Here is a 21557-nt window from a genome sequence, read left to right on the forward strand (position 1 = left end):
TGGGTCAGAATGACCTCCAATGAGCGTTCCGGCAGGTGCTCTGATCCCTCCATAGATGCTGCAACAAACAGGACACAAATATATATTTATGTGGAATAAACAAATAAAGTGACGTCATTGCGATTGGGCAATCCGTTATTGGCAGCGCACACTGGCACATCTTCAGCCCATGGTATAAATAGCTCACGCACATGGGTAAATATTCATATCACCTTACCTGGAGGGAGAACTCTGATCGGCGGTCTGACACAGCCTGAGGTATGTTGCTACGGGTGATGGTAGATTGAAATTGTACTTTTGTTACAATTACACATATTACAGGGAGATTGGTACATGCAAGTAAATCATTCTGGTTCAAAAAAAATTATAGTTGTTTCCACATCATTGTAGCATCACCACCGTCATGTATGTGTGGGAGGTATTGTCCAAAAGAGAACAGAGAAGATATATGCCCATGCTTGGTTATGTTCCCAGCTGCATGGCAATATTAATGCCATGTGTATATACTGTATACAAAACAGAAAAGACTTCTGCTATCGGCGCTAACTATAATATGCTGCAAATCGGTATGTGTCTAGCAAATAAAAACGTGGGGGATTAGTTCATATTTTGATCAAAACCTTTAAGCTTGCAGCCCCCATCCAGGGACCCCATTTCTCTGAAAGCCCCAACCATTGCACACTGTACATGCACAACATATTATTAAATTGCATTAAAAAATGCACTCGCTTCTCAGGTACAAAAGGTACCATGCTACCTTTATAAAGGGTCCATCTATACAGAGGCTGATTTAGATCTCATGAGGTCCTAGGCAAGAAACTGATTTGGGGCCCCCCTTCCTCTAACAATCCATAACACTATATCCTGTCATCAGCGCCTCTGGCTGTGCCTGCTGTGTGCACACCTCTTTCCCTCACACGTCCCTCATGCGGCAGCAGCAGAGCAGGTCCTACTTGTACTCCTGCAGTGGGGGCAGATTCTGGAGCCTTCTCTCGGGCAGTGTGGGGACCAATTCTGCTCATCTGCAGCTAACCCCAGCAACTCTCCCAGTAGCCACGCTGCTGCAGGAGGTGGAGGCTGGAAATGACCAGAATCATCCCCAAACAGCAGCACCAGCAGGGGCAGAACTATGGGGGTAATTCCAAGTTGATCGCAGCAGGACATTTTTTAGCAGTTGGGCAAAACCATGTGCACTGCAGGGGAGGCAGATATAACATGTGCAGAGAGAGTTAGATTTGGGTGTGGTGAGTTAAATCTTCAATCTAAATTGCAGTGTAAAAATAAAGCAGTCAGTATTTAGCCTGCACAGAAACAAAATAACCCACCCAAATCTAACTCTCTCTGCACATGTTATATCTGCCTCCCCTGCAGTGCACATGGTTTTGCCCAACTGCTAAAAAATTTCCTGCTGCGATCAACTTGGAATTACCCCCAATGCTTTTCTTTCAGGGGGAACTGGCAGTGGACATCCACTCACTGCGAGAGGTTTGTGTTGCATGTTCAGAGAGAGAAGGACGCCAAAGCGAGCCTACAACAATTGAGAGACCCTGGACAGGTGCAAGAAGCAAGATGGTAGGTAGCTGGCAGTAGATGTTTAAGAAGAGAGAGAGAGCAAGAGAGGTGGAGAGAAAGAAGTAGAGAGAGGAGAAAGGGGCGAGAGAGGGGAGAGAGAGAGGCAGAGGGGGATAGAGGAGCAGTCCGTAGCAGGACAAACCAGGAGACGGGGGAGTGAGAGTCCAGTTTTGTCTTATTCCAAAATAGTCTTTATACAGTATTTATAGACAAAGTAGTATTTTCTACACACCTGCAGTCCTAGAAGTGCACACGTCTGTGCCAGTGACTGATACAGATGGAGCCCCACTCATTTAGGGTTCTCTGCTGCACCTAGGTGCACCAAGTCTTATTGCATACTTGCCGACATTCTGGCTGCTCTCTGCGGGAGAGAGCAGCCAGGTCGGCTCAGCAGGGGGGCAGGGGAGGGCTGTGACGTGGTGGAGGAGGTGGACCGGAGGCGGGACGGGGTGGAGCAGGGGCGGGACGGGGGAGGAGTTATCGTTGCACATCCGTTAAGCCACGCCCCCGCTCTGTAATGCCGTGATCCCCGGCATTACACTGCAGGGGGCGTGGCTATGATGACGCGATTCAGCAAGAATCGCGTCATCAACTGCCCGGACCGCCCACTTTACACATAAAGTGGGCGGACGGGCAGGGGGACCCCTGATTCCGGGAGACTTGCCTGCTCTTCCCGGGGGCCGGGAGGGTCACCCAATTTTCGGGAGCCTCCCGGCCATTCCGGGAGAGTAGGCAAGTATGGCTTATTGGCTCAGTTACTCCTATGAAAGGGATAAATGAGGAGGGCTCCTTCTGTAGTCTACACAACGGCTCTTCTTCATATTTTAACACCTTAAGTGCCTGTGTAGCAGCCTATAAAGTGTGTGGATGGGCTCCGCAGAAGAATGACAGAAGACGCAGAAATAAGTCAGTATAGGGGACACAACGTCCATAGGCAAATGCAGGGGGGGGGGTTCCAGTTGCCTGGAAACCCCCCTCCTCTTGGCAAGTGGCTCAAATTAGGACAATAGCAATGGTATATAATAAGATTACTAGAGCTGCTACCACATCATACAGTGCAAGGGACAGAACAGAGCTGCTGCACATGCCCAGTCTGTGTGTGTGGTTCTCAGTCCTCAATCAGTGCAATGGACCGGAGAGTTGCTACCAGGAAGAAGAGACAGGAGCCTTACCCTGAGGTGGGAGGATGTGTGCTTAGAAAGTGCAGTATTGGTTCTATTATGTTTGTGTATTTATTACAGTATGTTTAACCCTTTCCTGACCACTTATTTATATTATTTAAATATGTTTGATACAGCCAATACTATAGGCAATCTATAGTGTTAAATATTAATACGGTATTCCATGTTCCGCTTAGTAGGAGATTGTGGATTGCATTTGGAAACCCCCCTATAGAAATCCTGCGTTTGCCACTGACGTCCAATGACTGCTCTCTACACTCTCACATACAGCAGGCTGGGTGTCATGCAGGAGGTGGACATGGAGAGGTGAGCGGATGTTCATCACAAGGCTTTCTCTCCTAGCGTTAGTCCTGATCACAGTTCAGGGACAAATCATAGGGAAGTGTGGAGGTGGCAGGTCACACTGGAGAAGGAGGAGGTGGATAGCAGCTCCCAGGACTCTAGTCTGCATTCCCTCTCCCCGGCCGGAGGTGAGAACCAGACAGCTGGACTATTGCGAGACCTGTCACATAGAATTTGACAGCAGATAAGAAATACTTGGCCTGTGTAGTCTGCCCCTGTACACTCATGCACTAGGGTTCATTTGTGTTGGGAGCCAATTAACCTACCTATCCGGAGTACCTGGTGGAAAACTATGCTAGCAAGGGGAGAACATACAAACTCTACACAGTTAGGGCCATAGTGGGAACAGAACCCATGACCTCAGTGCAGTGATGTAGTAATGATAATCATTACACCGTCCACACTAAAGGGAGTATGCAAGTCACTTTATTCCATGGACACTAACATACTGCGCACCGATACTGTATATGATAGTACTATATATATATATATATATATATATATATATATATATATTCATCCTGTGGTTCAGTACTCACTATTGTAAATGCAGTTGCCTGGGTGCCCTTGCTGATAATGATGTATATAATAAGTGTGATGTCCTTTCCTTAGATGCTCCCAGCACCAGGTGACACATGCTGCACAGCACTCCAGGACTTCTTATCAATAAACTTTTACTGCAATATATCAACAGGTTACTAGAGACTAGAGATGAGCGGGTTCGGCTCTCAGAGAACCGTACCGTACCGAACTTCACCATTCGAGTCCGGTTCCGAGTCAGGCTCGGGTTTTTCCGCCTGACTCGGAAACCCTAACGAGGCGAAACGTCATCATCCCGCTGTCGGATTCTCCCGGGATTTGGATTCCATATGAGGAGCCGCACGTCCCCGCCATTTTCACTCTGGTATTGGGAAGTGTACAGCGAGGACGTGTCTCCATTCTCTCAGTGTCCATGTCTTGTGCTGAATCTGTCCAGTCACAGTGGTGGTGTCCTCTGCTGCCATATGTCCAGTGCTGTCCAGTGGTGCTGTGTTGTGCTGCATCAGACCAGTGGTAGTGTCCTGGCCATCAGTCATTCCAGTGACCAGGCAGTCACAGTGGTATACGCTGCTGCTATATGTCCACTGCTACATTATTATAATAATAACAAGTAGAGATGTGCACTTGAAATTTTTCGGGTTTTGTGTTTTGGTTTTGGGTTCGGTTCCGTGGCCATGTTTTGGGTTCGACCGCGTTTTGGCAAAACCTCACCGAATTTTTTTTGTCGGATTCGGGTGTGTTTTGGATTCGGGTGTTTTTTTCAAAAAACACTAAAAAACAGCTTAAATCATAGAATTTGGGGGTCATTTTGATCCCAAAGTATTATTAACCTCAAAAACCATAATTTCCACTCATTTTCAGTCTATTCTGAATACCTCACACCTCACAATATTATTTTTAGTCCTAAAATTTGCACCGAGGTCGCTGGATGACTAAGCTAAGCGACCCTAGTGGCCGACACAAACACCTGGCCCATCTAGGAGTGGCACTGAAGTGTCACGCAGGATGGCCCTTCCAAAAAACACTCCCCAAACAGCACATGACGCAAAGAAAAAAAGAGGCGCAATGAGGTAGCTGTGTGAGTAAGATAAGCGACCCTAGTGGCCGACACAAACACCTGGCCCATCTAGGAGTGGCACTGCAGTGTCACGCAGGATGGCCCTTCCAAAAAACACTCCCCAAACAGCACATGACGCAAAGAAAAAAAGAGGCGCAATGAGGTAGCTGTGTGAGTAAGATAAGCGACCCTAGTGGCCGACACAAACACCTGGCCCATCTAGGAGTGGCACTGCAGTGTCACGCAGGATGGCCCTTCCAAAAAACACTCCCCAAACAGCACATGACGCAAAGAAAAAAAGAGGCGCAATGAGGTAGCTGTGTGAGTAAGATAAGCGACCCTAGTGGCCGACACAAACACCTGGCCAATCTAGGAGTGGCACTGCAGTGTCACGCAGGATGGCCCTTCCAAAAAACACTCCCCAAACAGCACATGACGCAAAGAAGAAAAAAAGAGGCGCAAGGAGGTAGCTGTGTGAGTAAGCTAAGCGACCCTAGTGGCCGACACAAACACCTGGCCCATCTAGGAGTGGCAATGCAGTGTCACGCAGGATGGCCCTTCCAAAAAACACTCCCCAAACAGCACATGACGCAAAGAAAAAAAGAGGCGCAATGAGGTAGCTGTGTGAGTAAGCTAAGCGACCCTAGTGGCCGAGACACAAACACCTGGCCCATCTAGGAGTGGCACTGCAGTGTCACGCAGGATAGCCCTTCCAAAAAACACTCCCCAAACAGCACATGACGCACATAAAAATGAAAGAAAAAAGAGGTGCAAGATGGAATTGTCCTTGGGCCCTCCCACCCACCCTTATGTTGTATAAACAGGACATGCACACTTTAACCAACCCATAATTTCAGTGACAGGGTCTGCCACACGACTGTGACTGAAATGACGGGTTGGTTTGGACCCCCACCGAAAAAGAAGCAATTAATCTCTCCTTGCACAAACTGGCTCTACAGAGGTAAGATGTCCACCTCATCATCATCCTCCGATATATCACCGTGTACATCCCGCTCCTCACAGATTATCAATTCGTCCCCACTGGAATCCACCATCTCAGCTCCCTGTGTACTTTGTGGAGGCAATTGCTGCTGGTCAATGTCTCCACGGAAGATTTGATTATAATTCATTTTAATGAACATCATCTTCTCCACATTTTCTGGAAGTAACCTCGTACGCCGATTGCTGACAAGGTGAGCGGCGGCACTAAACACTCTTTCGGAGTACACACTTGTGGGAGGGCAACTTAGGTAGAATAAAGCCAGTTTGTGCAAGGGCCTCCAAATTGCCTCTTTTTCCTGCCAGTATAAGTACGGACTGTCTGACGTGCCTACTTGGATGCGGTCACTCATATAATCCTCCACCATTCTTTCAATGGGGAGAGAATCATATGCAGTGACAGTAGACGACATGTTCGTAATCGTTGTCAGGTCCTTCAGTCCAGACCAGATGTCAGCATCAGCAGTCGCTCCAGACTGCCCTGCATCACCGCCAGCGGGTGGGCTCGGAATTCTGAGCCTTTTCCTCGCACCCCCAGTTGCGGGAGAATGTGAAGGAGGAGATGTTGACAGGTCGCGTTCCGCTTGACTTGACAATTTTGTCACCAGCAGGTCTTTGAACCCCAGCAGACTTGTGTCTGCCGGAAAGAGAGATCCAAGGTAGGTTTTAAATCTAGGATCGAGCACGGTGGCCAAAATGTAGTGCTCTGATTTCAACAGATTGACCACCCGTGAATCCTTGTTAAGTGAATTAAGGGCTCCATCCACAAGTCCCACATGCCTAGCGGAATCGCTCCCTTTTAGCTCCTCCTTCAATGCCTCCAGCTTCTTCTGAAAAAGCCTGATGAGGGGAATGACCTGACTCAGGCTGGCAGTGTCTGAACTGACTTCACGTGTGGCAAGTTCAAAAGGTTGCAGAACCTTGCACAACGTTGAAATCATTCTCCACTGCGCTTGAGACAGGTACATTCCACCTCCTATATCGTGCTCAATTGTATAGGCTTGAATGGCCTTTTGCTGCTCCTCCAACCTCTGAAGCATATATAGGGTTGAATTCCACCTCGTTACCACTTCTTGCTTCAGATGATGGCAGGGCAGGTTCAGGCGTTTTTGGTGGTGCTCCAGTCTTCTGTACGTGGTGCCTGTACGCCGAAAGTGTCCCGCAATTCTTCTGGCCACCGACAGCATCTCTTGCACGCCCCTGTCGTTTTTTAAATAATTCTGCACCACCAAATTCAAGGTATGTGCAAAACATGGGACGTGCTGGAATTTGCCCAGATTTAATGCACACACAATATTGCTGGCGTTGTCCGATGCCACAAATCCACAGGAGAGTCCAATTGGGGTAAGCCATTCCGCGATGATCTTCCTCAGTTGCCGTAAGAGGTTTTCAGCTGTGTGCGTATTCTGGAAACCGGTGATACAAAGCGTAGCCTGCCTAGGAAAGAGTTGGCGTTTGCGAGATGCTGCTACTGGTGCCGCCGCTGCTGTTCTTGCGGCGGGAGTCCATACATCTACCCAGTGGGCTGTCACAGTCATATAGTCCTGACACTGCCCTGCTCCACTTGTCCACATGTCCGTGGTTAAGTGGACATTGGGTACAACTGCATTTTTTAGGACACTGGTGAGTCTTTTTCTGACGTCCGTGTACATTCTCGGTATCGCCTGCCTAGAGAAGTGGAACCTAGATGGTATTTGGTAACGGGGGCACACTACCTCAAGAAATTGTCTAGTTCCCTGTGAACTAACGGCGGATACCGGACGCACGTCTAACACCAACATAGTTGTCAAGGCCTAAGTTATCCGCTTTGCAACAGGATGACTGCTGTGATATTTCATCTTCCTCGCAAAGGACTGTTGGACAGTCAATTGCTTGGTGGAAGTAGTAAAAGTGGGCTTACGACTTCCCCTCTGGGATGACCATCGACTCCCAGCAGCAACAACAGCAGCGCCAGCAGCAGTAGGCGTTACACGCAAGGATGCATCGGAGGAATCCCAGGCAGGAGAGGACTCGTCAGAATTGCCAGTGACATGGCCTGCAGGACTATTGGCATTCCTGGGGAAGGAGGAAATTGACACTGAGGGAGTTGGTGGGGTGGTTTGCGTGAGCTTGGTTACAAGAGGAAGGGATTTACTGGTCAGTGGACTGCTTCCGCTGTCGCCCAAAGTTTTTGAACTTGTCACTGACTTATTATGAATGCGCTGCAGGTGACGTATAAGGGAGGATGTTCCGAGGTGGTTAACGTCCTTACCCCTACTTATTACAGCTTGACAAAGGCAACACACGGCTTGACAAATGTTGTCCGCATTTCTGGTGAAATACTTCCACACCGAAGAGCTGATTTTTTTGGTATTTTCACCAGGCATGTCAACGGCCCTATTCCTCCCATGGACAACAGGTGTCTCCCCGGGTGCCTGACTTAAACAAACCACCTCACCATCAGAATCCTCCTTGTCAATTTCCTCCCCAGCGCCACAACACCCATATCCTCCTCATCCTGGTGTACTTCAACACTGACATCTTCAATCTGACTATCAGGAACTGGACTGCGGGTGCTCCTTCCAGCACTTGCAGGGGGCGTGCAAATGGTGGAAGGCGCATGCTCTTCACGTCCAGTGTTGGGAAGGTCAGGCATCGCAACCGACACAATTGGACTCTCCTTGTGGATTTGGGATTTCGAAGAACGCACAGTTCTTTGCGGTGCTTTTGCCAGCTTGAGTCTTTTCATTTTTCTAGCGAGAGGCTGAGTGCTTCCATCCTCATGTGAAGCTGAACCACTAACCATGAACATAGGCCAGGGCCTCAGCCGTTCCTTGCCACTCCGTGTGGTAAATGGCATATTGGCAAGTTTACGCTTCTCCTCCGACAATTTTATTTTAGATTTTGGAGTCCTTTTTTTACTGATATTTGGTGTTTTGGATTTTACATGCTCTGTACTATGACATTGGGCATCGGCCTTGGCAGACGACGTTGCTGGCATTTCATCGTCTCGGCCATGACTAGTGGCAGCAGCTTCAGCACGAGGTGGAAGTGGATCTTGATCTTTCCCTAATTTTGGAACCTCAACATTTTTGTTCTCCATATTTTAATAGGCACAACTAAAAGGCACCTCAGGTAAACAATGGAGATGGATGGATACTAGTATACTTATGGATGGACCAGCGACTGCCGACACAGAGGTAGCTACAGCTGTGGACTACCGTACTGTGTCTGCTGCTAATACAGACTGGATGATAATGAGATGAAATTAATATATATATATATATATATATATATATATATATATAATATCACTAGTACTGCAGCCGGACAGGTATATATATTTATTATGTAATGACTGATGACGGACCTGCTGGACACTGTCAGCTCAGCAGCACCGCAGACTGCAACAGTAAGCTACTATAGTAGTATGTATCAAGAAGAAAGAAAAAAGAAAAAAAACACGGGTAGGTGGTATACAATTATGGATGGACCAGCGACTGCCGACACAGAGGTAGCTACAGCCATGGACTACCGTACTGTGTCTGCTGCTAATATAGACTGGATGATAATGAGATGAAAATAATATATATATATATATATAATATCACTAGTACTGCAGCCGGACAGGTATATATATTTATTATATAATGACTGATGACGGACCTGCTGGACACTGTCAGCTCAGCAGCACCGCAGACTGCTACAGTAAGCTACTATAGTAGTATGTATCAAGAAGAAAGAAAAAAAAAAAACACGGGTAGGTGGTATACAATTATATATATATATTATATACAATTATATATATATATATATATATATATATATATATTAAACTGGTGGTGATTAATTAAACTGGTGGTCAGGTCACTGGTCACACTATCAGCAACTTGCAAGTAGTACTCCTAAGCAGACAATCACAATATATATACTAGAGATGAGCGCCTGAAATTTTTCGGGTTTTGTGTTTTGGTTTTGGGTTCGGTTCCGCGGCCGTGTTTTGGGTTCGAACGCGTTTTGGCAAAACCTCACCGAATTTTTTTTGTCGGATTCGGGTGTGTTTTGGATTCGGGTGTTTTTTTCAAAAAACACTAAAAAACAGCTTAAATCATAGAATTTGGGGGTCATTTTGATCCCAAAGTATTATTAACCTCAAAAACCATAATTTACACTCATTTTCAGTCTATTCTGAATACCTCACACCTCACAATATTATTTTTAGTCCTAAAATTTGCACCGAGGTCGCTGTGTGAGTAAGATAAGCGACCCTAGTGGCCGACACAAACACCGGGCCCATCTAGGAGTGGCACTGCAGTGTCACGCAGGATGGCCCTTCCAAAAAACCCTCCCCAAACAGCACATGACGCAAAGAAAAAAAGAGGCGCAATGAGGTAGCTGTGTGAGTAAGATTAGCGACCCTAGTGGCCGACACAAACACCGGGCCCATCTAGGAGTGGCACTGCAGTGTCACGCAGGATGTCCCTTCCAAAAAACCCTCTTCAAACAGCACATGACGCAAAGAAAAAAAGAGGCGCAATGAGGTAGCTGTGTGAGTAAGATTAGCGACCCTAGTGGCCGACACAAACACCGGGCCCATCTAGGAGTGGCACTGCAGTGTCACGCAGGATGTCCCTTCCAAAAAACCCTCCCCAAACAGCACATGACGCAAAGAAAAAAAGAGGCGCAATGAGGTAGCTGTGTGAGTAAGATTAGCGACCCTAGTGGCCGACACAAACACCGGGCCCATCTAGGAGTGGCACTGCAGTGTCACGCAGGATGTCCCTTCCAAAAAACCCTCTTCAAACAGCACATGACGCAAAGAAAAAAAGAGGCGCAATGAGGTAGCTGTGTGAGTAAGATTAGCGACCCTAGTGGCCGACACAAACACCGGGCCCATCTAGGAGTGGCACTGCAGTGTCACGCAGGATGTCCCTTCCAAAAAACCCTCCCCAAACAGCACATGACGCAAAGAAAAAAAGAGGCGCAATGAGGTAGCTGACTGTGTGAGTAAGATTAGCGACCCTAGTGGCCGACACAAACACCGGGCCCATTTAGGAGTGGCACTGCAGTGTCACGCAGGATGTCCCTTCCAAAAAACCCTCCCCAATCAGCACATGATGCAAAGAAAAAGAAAAGAAAAAAGAGGTGCAAGATGGAATTGTCCTTGGGCCCTCCCACCCACCCTTATGTTGTATAAACAAAACAGGACATGCACACTTTAACCAACCCATCATTTCAGTGACAGGGTCTGCCACACGACTGTGACTGATATGACGGGTTGGTTTGGACCCCCCCCCAAAAAAGAAGCAATTAATCTCTCCTTGCACAAACTGGCTCTACAGAGGCAAGATGTCCACCTCATCATCACCCTCCGATATATCACCGTGTACATCCCCCTCCTCACAGATTATCAATTCGTCCCCACTGGAATCCACCATCTCAGCTCCCTGTGTACTTTGTGGAGGCAATTGCTGCTGGTCAATGTCTCCGCGGAGGAATTGATTATAATTCATTTTAATGAACATCATCTTCTCCACATTTTCTGGATGTAACCTCGTACGCCGATTGCTGACAAGGTGAGCGGCGGCACTAAACACTCTTTCGGAGTACACACTTGTGGGAGGGCAACTTAGGTAGAATAAAGCCAGTTTGTGCAAGGGCCTCCAAATTGCCTCTTTTTCCTGCCAGTATAAGTACGGACTGTGTGACGTGCCTACTTGGATGCGGTCACTCATATAATCCTCCACCATTCTATCAATGTTGAGAGAATCATATGCAGTGACAGTAGACGACATGTCCGTAATCGTTGTCAGGTCCTTCAGTCCGGACCAGATGTCAGCATCAGCAGTCGCTCCAGACTGCCCTGCATCACCGCCAGCGGGTGGGCTCGGAATTCTGAGCCTTTTCCTCGCACCCCCAGTTGCGGGAGAATGTGAAGGAGGAGATGTTGACAGGTCGCGTTCCGCTTGACTTGACAATTTTGTCACCAGCAGGTCTTTCAACCCCAGCAGACTTGTGTCTGCCGGAAAGAGAGATCCAAGGTAGGCTTTAAATCTAGGATCGAGCACGGTGGCCAAAATGTAGTGCTCTGATTTCAACAGATTGACCACCCGTGAATCCTTGTTAAGCGAATTAAGGGCTCCATCCACAAGTCCCACATGCCTAGCGGAATCGCTCCGTGTTAGCTCCTCCTTCAATGTCTCCAGCTTCTTCTGCAAAAGCCTGATGAGGGGAATGACCTGACTCAGGCTGGCAGTGTCTGAACTGACTTCACGTGTGGCAAGTTCAAAGGGCATCAGAACCTTGCACAACGTTGAAATCATTCTCCACTGCGCTTGAGACAGGTGCATTCCACCTACTATATCGTGCTCAATTGTATAGGCTTGAATGGCCTTTTGCTGCTCCTCCAACCTCTGAAGCATATAGAGGGTTGAATTCCACCTCGTTACCACTTCTTGCTTCAGATGATGGCAGGGCAGGTTCAGTAGTTTTTGGTGGTGCTCCAGTCTTCTGTATGTGGTGCCTGTACGCCGAAAGTGTCCCGCAATTCTTCTGGCCACCGACAGCATCTCTTGCACGCCCCTGTCGTTTTTTACAAAATTCTGCACCACCAAATTCAAGGTATGTGCAAAACATGGGACGTGCTGGAATTTGCCCATATTTAATGCACACACAATATTGCTGGCGTTGTCCGATGCCACAAATCCACAGGAGAGTCCAATTGGGGTAAGCCATTCCGCGATGATCTTCCTCAGTTGCCGTAAGAGGTTTTCAGCTGTGTGCGTATTCTGGAAACCGGTGATACAAAGCGTAGCCTGCCTAGGAAAGAGTTGGCGTTTGCGAGATGCTGCTACTGGTGCCGCCGCTGCTGTTCTTGCGGCGGGAGTCCATACATCTACCCAGTGGGCTGTCACAGTCATATAGTCCTGACCCTGCCCTGCTCCACATGTCCGTGGTTAAGTGGACATTGGGTACAACTGCATTTTTTAGGACACTGGTGAGTCTTTTTCTGACGTCCGTGTACATTCTCGGTATCGCCTGCCTAGAGAAGTGGAACCTAGATGGTATTTGGTAACGGGGGCACACTGCCTCAATAAATTGTCTAGTTCCCTGTGAACTAACGGCGGATACCGGACGCACGTCTAACACCAACATAGTTGTCAAGGCCTCAGTTATCCGCTTTGCAGCAGGATGACTGCTGTGATATTTCATCTTCCTCGCAAAGGACTGTTGAACAGTCAATTGCTTACTGGAAGTAGTACAAGTGGGCTTACGACTTCCCCTCTGGGATGACCATCGACTCCCAGCAGCAACAACAGCAGCGCCAGCAGCAGTAGGCGTTACACGCAAGGATGCATCGGAGGAATCCCAGGCAGGAGAGGAATCGTCAGAATTGCCAGTGACATGGCCTGCAGGACTATTGGCATTCCTGGGGAAGGAGGAAATTGACACTGAGGGAGTTGGTGGGGTGGTTTGCGTGAGCTTGGTTACAAGAGGAAGGGATTTACTGGTCAGTGGACTGCTTCCGCTGTCACCCAAAGTTTTTGAACTTGTCACTGACTTATTATGAATGCGCTGCAGGTGACGTATAAGGGAGGATGTTCCGAGGTGGTTAACGTCCTTACCCCTACTTATTACAGCTTGACAAAGGGAACACACGGCTTGACACCTGTTGTCCGCATTTCTGTTGAAATACCTCCACACCGAAGAGCTGATTTTTTTGGTATTTTCACCTGGCATGTCAACGGCCATATTCCTCCCACGGACAACAGGTGTCTCCCCGGGTGCCTGACTAAAACAAACCACCTCACCATCAGAATCCTCCTGGTCAATTTCCTCCCCAGCGCCAGCAACACCCATATCCTCCTCATCCTGGTGTACTTCAACACTGACATCTTCAATCTGACTATCAGGAACTGGACTGCGGGTGCTCCTTCCAGCACTTGCAGGGGGCGTGCAAATGGTGGAAGGCGCATGCTCTTCACGTCCAGTGTTGGGAAGGTCAGGCATCGCAACCGACACAATTGGACTCTCCTTGTGGATTTGGGATTTCGAAGAATGCACAGTTCTTTGCTGTGCTGCTTTTGCCAGCTTGAGTCTTTTCATTTTTCTAGCGAGAGGCTGAGTGCTTCCATCCTCATGTGAAGCTGAACCACTAGCCATGAACATAGGCCAGGGCCTCAGCCGTTCCTTGCCACTCCGTGTCGTAAATGGCATATTGGCAAGTTTACGCTTCTCCTCCGACAATTTTATTTTAGGTTTTGGAGTCCTTTTTTTTCTGATATTTGGTGTTTTGGATTTGACATGCTCTGTACTATGACATTGGGCATCGGCCTTGGCAGACGACGTTGCTGGCATTTCATCGTCTCGGCCATGACTAGTGGCAGCAGCTTCAGCACGAGGTGGAAGTGGATCTTGATCTTTCCCTAATTTTGGAACCTCAACATTTTTGTTCTCCATATTTTAATAGGCACAACTAAAAGGCACCTCAGGTAAACAATGGAGATGGATACTAGTATACAATTATGGACTGCCTGCCGAGTGCAGACACAGAGGTAGCCACAGCCGTGAACTACCGTACTGTACTGTGTCTGCTGCTAATATAGACTGGTTGATAAAGAGATGTCTATGTAACTATGTATGTATAAAGAAGAAAGAAAAAAAAAACCACGGTTAGGTGGTATACAATTATGGACGGACTGCCTGCCGAGTGCAGACACAGAGGTAGCCACAGCCGTGAACTACCGTACTGTACTGTGTCTGCTGCTAATATAGACTGGTTGATAAAGAGATGTCTATGTAACTATGTATGTATAAAGAAGAAAGAAAAAAAAACCACGGTTAGGTGGTATACAATTATGGACGGACTGCCTGCCGAGTGCAGACACAGAGGTAGCCACAGCCGTGAACTACCGTACTGTGTCTGCTGCGACTGGATGATAAATGATATAAAAAATATATATATATCACTACTGCAGCCGGACAGGTATATATTATATATTATATAATGACGGACCTGCTGGACACTGTCTGTCAGCAGAATGAGTTTTATTTTTATAGAATAAAAAAAACAACAACACACAAGTGAAGTCACACGACGAGTGTTTAACTTTTTCAGGCAATCACAATATAAGTATACTACTAACTATACTGGTGGTCAGTGTGGTCAGGTCACTGGTCAGTCACACTGGCAGTGGCACTCCTGCAGCAAAAGTGTGCACTGTTTAATTTTAATATAATATCATGTACTCCTGGCTCCTGCTATAACCTATAACTGGCACTGCAGTGCTCCCCAGTCTCCCCCACAATTATAAGCTGTGTGAGCTGAGCAGTCAGACAGATATATAATATATATAGATGATGCAGCACACTGGGCTGAGCCTGAGCAGTGCACACAGATATGGTATGTGACTGAGTCACTGTGTGTATCGCTTTTTTCAGGCAGAGAACGGATATATTAAATAAACTGCACTGTCTGGTGGTCACTCACTATATAATATTATGTACTCCTGGCTCCTGCTATAACCTATAACTGGCACTGCAGTGCTCCCCAGTCTCCCCCACAATTATAAGCTGTGTGAGCTGAGCAGTCAGACAGATATATAATATATATAGATGATGCAGCACACTGGGCTGAGCCTGAGCAGTGCACACAGATATGGTATGTGACTGAGTCACTGTGTGTATCGCTTTTTTCAGGCAGAGAACGGATATATTAAATAAACTGCACTGTCTGGTGGTCACTCACTAGTAAACTCTCTGCACTCTCTACACTTCTACAGTACTCCTCCTAGTCCTAAACTCCAGTAAATCTCTCTCTCTTATAATCTAAATGGAGAGGACGCCAGCCACGTCCTCTCCCTATCAATCTCAATGCACGTGTGAAAATGGCGGCGACGCGCGGCTCCTTATATAGAATCCGAGTCTCGCGAGAATCCGACAGCGTCATGATGACGTTCGGGCGCGCTCGGGTTAACCGAGCAAGGCGGGAGGATCCGAGTCTGCTCGGACCCGTGAAAAAAACCATGAAGTTCGGGCGGGTTCGGATTCAGAGAAACCGAACCCGCTCATCTCTAATATATACTGGTGGTCAGTGTGGTCACAATGGCAGTGTGGCACTCTGGCAGCAAAAGTGTGCACTGTACGTTAAAATATGTACTCCTGCTCTCAGACTCTAACTGCTCCCCACTGTCTCCCCCACAAGTCAGATATACAGTCACACTATCACTTCAGCAAGTAGTAGTACTCCTCCTAATGCTCCCCAAAATTACTAAAGTAAATACTGTGTCTCTCTCTACTCTAGTCTCACTCTCTTCTCTATAAACGGAGAGGACGCCAGCCACGTCCTCTCCCTATCAATCTCAATGCACGTGTGAAAATGGCGGCGACGCGCGGCTCCTTATATAGAATCCGAGTCTCGCGATAGAATCCGAGCCTCGCGAGAATCCGACAGCGGGATGATGACGTTCGGGCGCGCTCGGGTTAACCGAGCAAGGCGGGAAGATCTGAGTCGCTCGGACCCGTGTAAAAAAACATGAAGTTCGGGCGGGTTCGGATTCCGAGGAACCGAACCCGCTCATCTCTAATAACAAGTCCCTTACAGTGTTGCTGTGTTGTGCTGCATCAGACCAGTGGTAGTGTCCTGGCCATCAGTCATTTTAGTGACCAGGCAGTCACAGTGGTATACGCTGCTGCTATATGTCCACTGATACAGTATTATAATAATAACAACAACAACAACAACAACAACAACAACAACAACAAGTCCCTTACAGTGTTGCTGTGTTGTCCTGCATCAGACCAGAGGTAGTGTCCTGTGCATCAGCCATTAGTCATTCCTGTGCCGCATATTGGGGGTAATTCTGAGTTGATTGCAGCAGGAAATTTTTTAGCAGTTGGGCAAAACCATGGCCCTCATTCCGAGTCGTTCGCTCGGTAATTTTCTTCGCATCGCAGCGTTTTTCTGCTTAGTACGCATGCGCAATGTTCGCACTGCGACTGCGCCAAGTAATTTTGCTATGAAGATAGTTTTTTTACTCACGGCTTTTTCTTCGCTCCGGCGATCGTAGTGTGATTGACAGGAAATGGGTGTTACTGGGCGGAAACACAGCGTTTTATGGGCGTGTGGATAAAAACGCTACCGTTTCCGGAAAAAACGCGGGAGTGGCTGGAGAAACGGAGGAGTGTCTGGGCAAACGCTGGGTGTGTTTATGACGTCAAACCAGGAACGACAAGCACTGAACTGATCGCAGATGCCGAGTAAGTCTGAAGCTACTCTGAAACTGCTAAGTAGTTTGTAATCGCAATATTGCGAATACATCGGTCGCAATTTTAAGAAGCTAAGATTCACTCCCAGTAGGCGGCGGCTTAGCGTGAGCAACTCTGCTAAAATCGCCTTGCGAGCGAACAACTCGGAATGAGGGCCCATGTGCAATACAGGGGAGGCAGATATAACATGTGCAGAGAGAGTTAGATTTGGGTGGGTTATTTTGTTTCTGTGCAGGGTAAATACTGGCTCCTTTATTTTTACACTGCAATTTAGATTGCAGATTGAACTCACCACGGGTGTGGTATTGAAAGTCGACAGTAACTAGGTCGACAATGTCTAGGTCGACCACTATTGGTCAACAGTAACTAGGTCGACAGGGTGTCTAGGTCGACAGGGTCTTTAGGTCGACAGGGTCTTTAGGTCAACATGAGTTTTTCATGTTATTTTGGTGTCGTTTTCTTCGTAAAGTGACCGGGAACCCCAATTAGTGCACCGCGTCCCCTTGCATGGCTCGCTTCGCTCGCCATGCTTCGGGCATGGTGCCTTCGCACCGCTACCGCTTCGCTCGGCACAGATTTCCATTCCAATCGTAGTCCACGTGGATCGCTAAGTATGAAAAGGTTCAAAAAAATAAAAAAATTGTGAAAAACTCATGTCGACCTTTTGACCTGTCGACCTAGAACATGTCGACCTAAAGACCCTGTCGACCTAGACACCCTGTCGACTTAGTTACTGTCGACCAATAGTGGTCGACCTAGACATTGTCGACCTAGTTACTGTCGACTTTCAGTCCGGATCCCCTCACCACACCCAAATCTATCTCTCTCTGCACATGTTATATCTGCCCCCCCTGCAGTGCACATGGTTTTGCCCAATTGCTAACAAAATTCCCGCTGCGATCAACTTGGAATTACCCCCCATTGTGTTATATAACTCCAGAAACATAATGGAGAACAAAAATTTGGAGTATAAAATAGGGAAAGATCAAGAACCACTTCCTCCTAGTGCTGAAGCTGCTGCCACTAGTCATGACATAGATGATGAAATGCCATCAACGTCGTCTGCCAAGGCCGATGCCCAATGTGATAGTAGAGGGCATGCAAAATCCAAAAAGCCAAAGTTCAGTAAAAAGACCCAAAAAAAGAAATTTAAATGGTTTGAGGAGAAACGTAAACTTGCCAATATGCTGGGAAAATACCGTTTCTGGCTCCAAAGATTTTTCCCACCGACCGTGATGAAAAGTTCAAACGTCCGTAGATGATGAATGCACAGCAGGGCAACGCAGACGCGTTTTTGGGACTATCCTGTCCCTTTTTCAAGGCCTTGAAAAAGGAACAGGATAGTCCCGAAAACGCATCGGCATTGCCCTGCTGTGCATTCATCTTCTACGGACGTTTGAACTTTTCATCACGGTCGGAGGGAAAAGTCTTTGGAGCCAGAAACAGGGTATTTTCCCGGGATACTCTGCTTTACCTCAACACCTGTGGCTCCATACACCCCCACCGGTATGACTTTCTCCTGTCTGCATTGTTGCATAATTTGCATTTTATGTTAATGTATTTTAACCAGTGTTACTTTTATTAAAAATACTTTTTATTTACTTATTTTATCATCTTTTGACACCTAGCACTAGGTAGTTACAAGGTTTTTTTGGCGCCCAAAAGGGGGAGTGAAATCTTTTCTAGTTTGCTTTTTCCTTTGGAGTCTAATAGGGGACTCATACCCCCCCAGGCCAGCCTATCAAAAACCAATACAGCGCCCTACTACTCCCACCTTTCTTCTTTGCCAATATGCCATTTACGACACGGAGTGGCAAGGAACGGCTGAGGCCCTGGCCTATGTTCAAGGCTAGTGGTTCAGCTTCACATGAGGATGGAAGCCCTCATAACTGAGGCCTTGACACTTATATTGGTGTTAGACGTGCGTCCGGTATCCGCCATTAGTGCAGTGGGATTTAGACAATTGATGGAGGTATTGTGTCCCCGGTACCAAATCCCATCTAGATTCCACTTCACTAGGCAGGCGATAGCGAGATTTTGCCATGTAATTCCAGTGATTTGGACGTATAATTATTAATTACAGTGAACTTGCCAATTAATTACAGTGTTTTGGACGTATAATTACAGTGATTTTGCCAATTAATTCCAGTGATTTGGACGTATATTTCCAGCTGGAATTGTTTGTGTCGCTTGGCTTAGTCATACAGCTACCTCATTGCACCTCTTCGACATCTTTGCATGAGGTGCTGTTTGGGGCCTAGTTTTGGAAAAGTTTGAAGTTTTCAGTCTGGTATAGATTGTCATCAGGTATGGTATCCTGATGACAATCGATGTGTTCATGTACATCTTTGCTATTTTGCTCAATTTAGCGCAATGTGCAAAACACGCCTAAGCTGATTTTCACGAGTAACGAGAGGATGGATTTAAAAAAAATTGTTTACCATAATAGAATATGTATAAAATAATATATTAAAAAAATCAAATTAATAAAAACTGAGTCTATGGCATGCTGAACCGTATCATACAGTACATGGCGGGATATACTGTAGCAAAGATGTATGTGGACACATCTGTATACCAGATTGAAACGTTGATTATTTAATGGTGCTGCTGTGTGTGTCATTATTGAAGGCATCCTAAGTGCAGCACCTTCTAGCAATGTGTATAATGAGCCACCCCCCCACCCCCCTCCCGCGCCCAATCACCGGCATTCAGCACAGTGATGTGACCGTCACAAGAATGGGTGAGTCTGCCCTGGACCCCCACTTACCCACAGAGCCGGTGGACACAGCGGTTGGCCGGTGGGACTTTCCCTCGGAACGCTGCGGGTGCGCATGCTGCTACAAGCTCCTCCTCCTCCGGTGACAGGCTCCAGGCTGCGAGTAGCTCCTCCTCCTCCGAGGACAGGCTCCAGGCTGCGAGTAGCTCCTCCTCCTCCGGTGACAGGCTCCAGGCTGCGAGTAGCTCCTCCTCCTCCGGTGACAGGCTCCAGGCTGCGAGTAGCTCCTCCTCCTCCGGTGACAGGCTCCAGGCTGCGAGTAGCTCCTCCTCCTCCGGTGACAGGCTCCAGGCTGCGAGTAGCTCCTCCTCCTCCGGTGACAGGCTCCAGGCTGCGAGTAGCTCCTCCGGTCCTCCACCTCATCTGCGACCTTGGACGAGGTGATGTGATGGGAAAACTGACCGGCTGTCCCTGCCACGTGAGCACGTTGTACGGATCACTCAGTCCATCACGCGCGTTGCAGTCTTAGCATCGCTGAAAAGGGGACAATGTGCCTAATTTTGTACATCTACGATCAGCTTCCCTGACATGCGGGGAGACGCCCAGCACAGGGCTAGTCCGCCTCGCATGTCAGACCCTACTCCGCACCGCACAAGTACCAAAGCGCACAGCAGCGATGATTTTGTACTGGAAGAGTAGCTCCTTACCAGCGCAGCTCCTGGACACTGGCAGGTAGCTACTCATCGCTGTCTGGGTCGCATCGGCTGTGTGTGATGTCGGTGCCCCCTAAATGGCTGCCAAACGCCGCCGGCCCGTCCCCTCCCACCCAGCGACCGCCTCGGCCTGTGAATCAGGCAGAGGTGATCGCAGGGCTGAGACAGCCGTTGACAGCGATCAGGTCTGAATTAGCCCCAATGTGCCCCTCAGCGGCAGCTTATGATTCAGGTCTCTGCCTGTCTATAGCCCCCCCCAAGACCTGCCATGCCCTAAGCTATTGCCTATGTTGTCTAGCGGTAAATACGCCACTGCATCTATATAGGGATGGCTTGTGAGCCACACCCAACTAGCTTTGGTTGAAAGCAGCCATGACAGTACTAGGCAAAACCTTTAAACAAAACAAAAGAAAATGGTGTTGAGCATACATGCCAGTCTTGGGACTTGCGGAAAAATGGGATCCCTTGGTCAATGGAATGCCATTAGAATCCAAAGGCGCTCAAAAAAAACATAAATAAACATTCATAGTGTATCATACATATACAGGAATGATTCAGATGGAATCTTTTAATAAGCTTTGTACCTATAATTGAGTCTACTTTTTTAAGAGTAGACCATCACACTTTTGGGGGGAGCTGGAGTTCCACCAGTGTAGGTTCTAAATGGCTTTGGTCTTCCTCTCCACAAGTGTGACCCCAAAAAAGAAAGATAGAAAAACCTCCAATGGTGCAATATCTTTTATTCACTATGTTGAACACATACAAGACAGGGTTAAGGGTGGTCTCTCACCATATGAAGTGGTCTACAAAGTAGACAATACCAGCAGGTTTTAAAGATGTTCCCACTCGGGCGTCCCCGGTACCGGCCGCTCAACTCCACAAGTGATGTCCCAACCGTTTCCCTCACAACAAACAGGTCCTCCTCCCGACGCGTTTCGACACAAGCAGTGTCTTCATCAAGGGATGCAAGCTTAAATGTTTTGATCAAAATATGAGCACACACAGCAGCGTCATTATATAGTCAATATGTCAATCAGGAAAAGGCGATCGCAGGGCTGAGACAGTCGTTGACAGCGATCAGGTCTGAATTAGCCCCAATGTGCCCCTCAGCAGCAGCTTATGATTCAGGGCTCTGCCTGTCTATAGCCCCCCCCCCCCTCCCCCCCCCTCCCCGAGACCTGCCATGC

The 21557-nt window shown here is 47.7% G+C and overlaps 1 protein-coding gene across 1 annotated transcript in view; it reads left to right on the forward strand.

The window, feature by feature from the left end:
* Window positions 1-224: 224 nt before the first annotated feature.
* The window catches only part of LOC134943912 (microfibril-associated glycoprotein 4-like), a 58069-nt gene continuing 36736 nt past the window's right edge, over window positions 225-21557 (forward strand). Inside the window, exons 1-2 of the mRNA XM_063932479.1 lie at window positions 225-258; window positions 1450-1572. Of these exons, the coding sequence (XP_063788549.1) occupies window positions 1570-1572 (3 nt within the window). The 5' untranslated portion in view covers window positions 225-258; window positions 1450-1569. The remainder of the gene's footprint in view (window positions 259-1449; window positions 1573-21557) is intronic.

This window comes from Pseudophryne corroboree, chromosome 7 (genome assembly GCF_028390025.1).
Source record: "Pseudophryne corroboree isolate aPseCor3 chromosome 7, aPseCor3.hap2, whole genome shotgun sequence".
Taxonomy (NCBI): Eukaryota; Metazoa; Chordata; class Amphibia; order Anura; family Myobatrachidae; genus Pseudophryne; species Pseudophryne corroboree.